The 7500-nt window shown below is 43.5% G+C and overlaps 1 protein-coding gene across 3 annotated transcripts in view; it reads right to left on the bottom strand.

Annotated features, from left to right (window-relative positions):
* Positions 1-7500, bottom strand: part of epha3 (eph receptor A3) — a 74766-nt gene that overhangs the window by 33303 nt on the left and 33963 nt on the right. For all 3 annotated transcript variants that reach the window (XM_056579429.1, XM_056579431.1, XM_056579432.1), the window contains exons 4-6: positions 3311-3466; positions 1511-1642; positions 1048-1257 (exon numbers count right to left, since the gene is read on the bottom strand). In XM_056579429.1, the coding sequence (XP_056435404.1) occupies positions 1048-1257; positions 1511-1642; positions 3311-3466 (498 nt within the window). The remainder of the gene's footprint in view (positions 1-1047; positions 1258-1510; positions 1643-3310; positions 3467-7500) is intronic.

Here is a 7500-nt window from a genome sequence, read left to right as displayed (position 1 = left end):
CCCCTCCTGAATGGATGTGAATCCTTCATTTTTTCACAAATGAGAACCATAAGGGGTCTCTTATAACCTCATATTAAATCAAATTGCTCCCATCCCCCTCCTGGGACGCGGGCTAACAGGGTCAAGTCCAACACGGCCCATGTGGTACAAAACAGGGCTGCTCTGGACCCACCTTGGCGACAGAGCCGCGGTTCTGTCTTGTGAGTTCTCGTTGAAGCGTTAAGATCAAATTTCAGCTCCTCTAGCCCTCTGCCCTGTGGGGATTTTGTTTGCGCAGTAGATTGCTATAGTGGGCTACTTTAAATATAAATGTCTTAACTTAAGTCTGAGTATAATATTGAATTTAAATTGAGCAATGTCAATCTCTGGATATCATCATGTTCCTTTCCTGGATAGTCAAATCAAATATTTGACACCTCTGGTCAGAAGTAGCAGGCATTTAAGCACTTTTAATGTCAGTCTGATGACAGCCCCTTGAAGAGGTCTACTATTAATCGGCTCAAATTTGGAGTAGGAAATCAGAATTAAAAAATGCTCTCTATACAGAATGCATCCATACAGAATCTATAGGGAATTTACAATTTAATTGTGTACAGCCCTAATGCTAATATTAATATCACGTAATATTACAATATCACAAATGATATAACCTTCTTCACGCTACAAATGATTAATTTAATATTCTTGCAGGTAGCTCCCCCCCTCTCCCTCCATTTGAAAGGTGTTAGTTAGCATGTGTATCACCTCTGCAGCAAAGATGTGAATCTTCAATTAACTAGGCTCCCCGTTCAAACCAAGACAACAGGTTTTGGTTTGACCTTTTCGTCTAGTCCGTGAGAACCTTTTTGGTTTGGGTTTCTCTGTATCCTTTGAGGTTTGTCCCTACCATGTGACCGTATGAACAATCGTCAGCTCATTAAAGTTGCTCGGTAAACGGGTGTCTTAACACGATCATTCTCCGTCAACCAAGACACACCGCTGTCAAAAAGTGTCCTACAAGTCCTCACTTTTCATCAACCGCTCGCTCATCACCGCTTTTACGCTCACCTGCTTGGTTGGTCGTTATGGAGACGACGGCGTACTGCCGCATTGCCACCGCCATTCCCGAGACGCCGTTCTGCGCCTCCACCTCGAAGGTGTAGTTGGTGTGGGCCAACAGGTCGGTCACCGTCACCGTGGTGTTCCTCAGGCCCGCCGCCCACGGCAGGAAGCGCACGTTGCTACGGCAGGGCTCGCAGCGCAGAACTCCTCCTATGCCTTAATGGTAGACAGAGCAAGAGGAACCGTCATCGACACGGCGCTGTCTTACAGAAAGGTTGATACCTGTTTGACAGTGATTAAAACAGAGAACAGGAAATACAGAATACACACAACAAAAATGCATTATATACAAACAAAAGAACAATGAAACAACATCAAAGCTCAGATGAAATCCGCATTTTCATCCGATGCCAGCATCAAGTCAAAGCCAGTGTAAGGGACGGTTGTTTTTAGGAGAGGTTTAAAAGACCTTGGCATCGCTTGCACAGGACGGTGAAGAAGAGGTCTCTCCGCCCGCCCGTGTCCTCGGGCCAGGACCAGTCCAGGATGACCGAGGTCTCGTTGATGACCGAGATGACGTTGCGGGGAGCAGACGGAGGACCTTTGGGGGAGACGGGGGGAGAAAAGGGAGAGGTATGGAGTTTAGAGGGAGGGATTATGGGAGCTGGATAACTAGGGCTTCCCCGACTGATATGAAGATCTTCTTGAGTGGGTCATTGGTCATTTCCAGCCGATAGTCGACCAATCGTCACACTTTAATGTAATTATTTAAAAACTATTTGGGCCAATAAAAAATTATTCTTAGCTGAGACGGATTGTTTTAAAGGTTGTATCAGCGATGTTGGGTGACGTGCCCTCTGTTGGTATTTGAAGCGAGATCCCAAACAAACAGAGCCACCCATTGTCAGTGATTGGTTGGATTACTATTTAATTTGGTTTTGAATGGTTGGTAGTACCATTTGTTTTTGTGTGCGATCTCGGGGCATAGGCTGCATACAGGGATGCTTTTTTTCGACGGCATGCTTATGGGGCGGGCAGCTAGCGGATCGTGAGGAAAGATCAGATGAATGTGATAATTTATGTTTTGGCCTAAAGTCGCTGATACAACCTTTTAATGAAACAGTTAACTTACTACTCTAAGGAGAATCTAAAAATGTAATATTGTAATAATTGACGTGGGCCGCCTGCTAACTGCATTGACAACACATTTCTGAATGTGGGAACAACCAGAATGTTACGACTGAATACTTGGTCTAGCAAGCTTCTTCTGAACAACTACTGTTGGTCCACTGTAAGAGGCCAGGCATACAAATAATAACAGAATGTATCGTAACATAATTTATCATGACATAACGTATCATGAAATAACGTATCATAACAAAACGTATCATAACATAAGGTATCATGGCATAATGTATCATGACATAAGGGATCATGATATAACGAATCATGACAAAACGAATCTTGATATAATGAATCTTAATATAACGTATCATAACATAACGTATCATCACATAGTGTATTGTGACATAATGTATCATAAAATAACGCAGGCGTCATCACAATCCAATATGTGGGATTTTATATGTAACAAGATGGCAGTTTGATTAGTAGCAAGAATTAGGACAAAGGGTGCCTTATATGGATTATAAGGCCGTTAGAACTCCTATAAAATCGGTCATAAAGTGAATATAATAAAATTCTATTTGAGAGTCGTGAGTAATGCATCCTGAATAATTAGAGATTTAGTCGTAAACCTGTCCTCCCTGTCTAGCAGGGAGGTAGATAGGAGAAGGCAGAGAAATTCTTGATTGTATGTATTTTAGTATGGTTATCTTTATGGCAAACAAAACATTCAAACTAAGTATGGAATGGAAACACACACACACAGACATACGACACAACACACCAGCGTCAGAAATGAACAGGGACTCATTGGCCATTTGGCCCCAAAACAAACTATTATTGCCTGGAAATTAGAGAGGGCTTTTAAATGCCCCAATAAGATGTGTATTTTACCCTGTATGTGCAAAGCGGGTCCACATTTTATTTTCATTGGAGTCATTGGATAATGTATATGTAACGACGGAATATGCATATTCCACCAGCTTACTTTTATTGGTAAATTATGTAAAAAGTCCCAAAACATAATATAGAGTCCAGAAAAGCCCTTCTTGCAAAGGCGAATGTCAAACCCTGACACAGTGACACACACAAAGACACACCCACAAAAACACACAGACACACACCAACAGACAAAGAAGCTTACGTGTGCAGGCCATGGAGGCAGGGTCTTCATCTGCGCGGAAATAGTTCTTTTCACAAGCGCAGGAGAGCGCCCCCTCATGGTGGGAGACGCTGTGGGGAGGGCACTTCGAACACTCCGCGTTGCCCACAGCGGATTTATAGAAGCCCGGTCTACACACTGGAAACAGAGAGACAGAAACATTAATTTTGTATTCAAATTTAATTTGAATCACAGCTGTCACAACACGTGGGACGGGACGTACTTACGAGCCAACATAAAATGTCTACACCTGGTTGCCGTGGCGATAACGAATTCATATTGTGGTAAATGATATTGGAGATGTATTTGTGTGTGCAGACGTGCGGACACGCACACATACCCACACAAAGACACAAAGACACACACACACACACGCGCACAGGCTCGCTCTGTTTCAGTTTTGTTCTTTCTCTCTGTGTCTAACGTCATCCCTCTCTCTCTCTCTCTCTTCCCCCCTTTTTTCTCTGTCTCAATCTTCTGTCTCTGGCGTACACTCTCTTCCACCCTGTCAGGACACACAGTATGAATTATGCAAATACATTCCTGTGAAAGGGATGGCTTTCTTAGCCAGCTCTGGTTTTAAACTGTGCTTAGAAGTGGGCTCTTTGTACTCTTCTTTCATACAAATATACCACTATCCTTGTAAGAAGGTCGCTATTCCGCTTATTGATAATAATTGTGTGTGTGTGAGTGTGTGTGTGTGTGTGTGTGTGTGCCTGTGTGTGTGCGCGAGCACTTGTGTTTGTCTTTGTGTGTACAAGCTTTTGTGTGTGTGTGTGTGTGTGTGTGGGGGGGGGGGGAAGCGCGCGTGTGTTTTTGTGATAAACACCATGATGATAAACACAATGAGGAGATGAGGAGCTTTAATGGGACAGGGAGAGGGAGAGGTAAATAAGGTAGATTTCTCCCCATTCTTTATGTTCCATTTCATTACGTTTTCATTTATCTCCCTCCCTCCCTCTGTTCCGACACCCGTTTCCATGCACTTCAAACCACCCTCTCCGTTCCCTTCAGTCTCGTCATTTGATGCCGGGCAGCAAAGCCTTTAAATCTGCTGGAAGCCTTTGAGTCGTTTAATTCCACTTTATGGCACCCTCTCTCTCCAGGGGTCCACACCAGCACAGCGGCTCTTCCTCCATATTGCAGGTCTCTAAAGCTGGTATAATAGTGTCCTATCATATGCCTTGGACCGCTAGACTACAATCAAAATCATATGGCTATGTTGATGATTGATACTGCTCATGCGGCTTGACTTAAGTACTGCTTTATGCATCCCAAAAAACAATGATAAGCAGACTTACAGACCCGTACACACAACCCAAACCACACAAACAGCACACACACACAGACACGTGCACACATGTGGACACACACACACACACACACACACACACACACACACACACACACACACACACACACACACACACACACACACACACACACACACACATACACACACACACACACACACACACACACACACACACAAAAAATGTCTTCCAGGTAGCAGGCCGGGAGCACAATGTGTGGGCTGAACAGAATAGGCCAGACGAACCCCAGTGGTGGACCATCCTGGTGTAGCAAGGCCACCGCTGGCCCTGTTTAAACTGCCCTCAGATCCATCACTGACCCCAACACTCCAAGGTCCCTGTGTTAGAATGAATACTTCCACTGCCCCTCGTGCACGCATTTATGTGTTTCTGTTTCGTGTGTTCGCGTGTGTGTGTGTTCACAATGTGGTAATAGAATGTGAAGCCACTTTAAATTGCCCAATGGTTTCCCAGAGGGATATCTGGAAGACTTAGCTCAAAGACCCAAAGGCCACCCTGATTGGTGCGCACACCAGGAAATTAGACTTGACGGCTGGTTTACAGCAGCCAATCAGGGGATACTTTCAGCCAGCAAGGATAAAACCACTGGGTCAGCACAAATTGTTGCGGTATAGGAAAGGCTGCACTCGAGTCCATGTTAACAAGAGTCACTGGCCCTGTTTACACCAGAGAAAGATCTAAGTTTCGATTGTATCTCTAGATTAAAAAACGGAAAACCTACTTCCAGGAAAGGCCGGACGCGCTGACAAGCGTGCCGCCCTGTTTTAGGTGCAGCTTACAGAGAGAGCCCCCCTTGATATGCGCTTGACCACACAGGTCTCAGGTTCTACCAAACAGTTTGCACGTATGTACCAGTTACATTGCTTTGGCTAATTCAGAAAATCCTGTTTGATCATAATTGCAAAGGTTAGGAATCGTCAGGGCATTGTTTCAGATCAACTTGAATATTAAACTGCTTTAAATTGGGGTTTGAAGATAGATTCAAAGCACTTTTTTAAACAAGCCCAATGTTAAAAATAGCAATGAATATATTGGGTATAATAAAATAGTACAAATCTAAAAAGAACAATGGTTGAGGAAATCTTTCTTTTGTAGATTTCTACATACATGTTCCCAACAGCAATGACAACAAATCATGAGAATCTGAGATGGAATAGGTAGAAAAACTGTATTCCTTTGATAGCACAAAAAGGAGTTGACAGGGATTAGGGCAAGATGGATGCTGATGGGAATTTCAGACACTAGATCTTCAGACAAGCTCAGACATATGTTCAAGACTGGCATACACCATTAGAAATGCACACCCATCTCCCACACACAAACACACACACACATACGCACACACACACACACACACACACACACACACACACACACACACACACACACGCACAACACACACAAACACACACATACCCGCACACACACACACACACCCGCACAACACGCACACACACACACACACACACACACACACACACACACACACACACACACACACACACACACACACACACACACACACACACACCCGCACACACAAACACACACATACAAACATAAACACACTCACAGATGTACATGTGATCTTTCGTTATATGTGTATGCGTGTGCGGTTGTGTGGGTCCACAGAGGAAACATAACACTTCTTTAGGGATGATGACATGATTATGTGTGTCTTCATTTATTGATCATGCCGGCTGCCTGTGGTGTGTTCTTTTGAGTTTGTGCATGTGTGGGATTGTGCATGCCTGCACGTCTGTGTGTATCTGTCTGTGTGTTTGTGTGTGTGTGTGTGGGGGGGGGGAGGGATGTAACTGTTTATATGTGTTTGTATATTTAATTTGCCTCAAGTTCAAAGAAAGGATATTACAAATGTGCCACGTGAATAACTTCTTGCATCACTATATTGAAACATAAAGCTCAGAACAGACAAATCAATGGACCTTTCTGTCTTCAAGATCTGACACCTTCCACACACACATACACACACACACACACACACACATACACACACACACACACACACACACACACACACACACACACACACACACACACACACACACACACACACACACACACACACACACACACACACACACACACACACACACACATTCATACAGACATTCTCCCCTTTTTGTGCAACAGTGGTAGCAACATAATACGGGGCTTGTAAAATAGGGGCTGTGCCCTGTTCGGTGATCTGTGCCAACCACAATGGACTACGCCTGCAATTTGCTCAATCAATAGGTCACAGGACACCCCTATCAATAATTAACATGGCTTCTGAATAGTCTAGAGGTCTAGTATATTACAGGATGCCCCGAAGATACTGCTCTGTCCTATCCCTCTCCCGTACCAAACCTTAAAGGCTTAAGTGACTATCTGTCGTTTTATCCTCGCTTATCTTCTGCCTTGATGTATCGTGGCTCCTACGTTATGTTAAATTTGGTTAAGTGCAGGTTTCAAATGAGGCCAAATCAAATAAAAAGAGGAGAAATGCTTCAGTTCAACCAATTGACCAAGTAAGAATGCCATCAAGGTATACAATGAACTAAGGTGAATGCCGTGATTTGTAATTAATTAGGGATCCATTGGAATGAAAGCTAATTATTTTTAGTGCCTAAAAGTTAACAATGAATGTTTAAAAGAAACTGTCTGGCAGCAGTAATCAAGCATTATACTTCCTGAAAGAGATCTTCTCAATGCAGAACTTACAGTATATGTATATATAGATTCACACTGGAGGCTAGATGGACACTAGCTGGATGTGAACCATGCATTGGGAAGACGATTGTGATTTTAAGAACAATCGAACAATGAATAACCTTG

This window comes from Gadus chalcogrammus, chromosome 20, assembly GCF_026213295.1.
Source record: "Gadus chalcogrammus isolate NIFS_2021 chromosome 20, NIFS_Gcha_1.0, whole genome shotgun sequence".
NCBI lineage: Eukaryota > Metazoa > Chordata > Actinopteri > Gadiformes > Gadidae > Gadus > Gadus chalcogrammus.
This window is presented reverse-complemented; position numbering and strand designations above follow the sequence as displayed.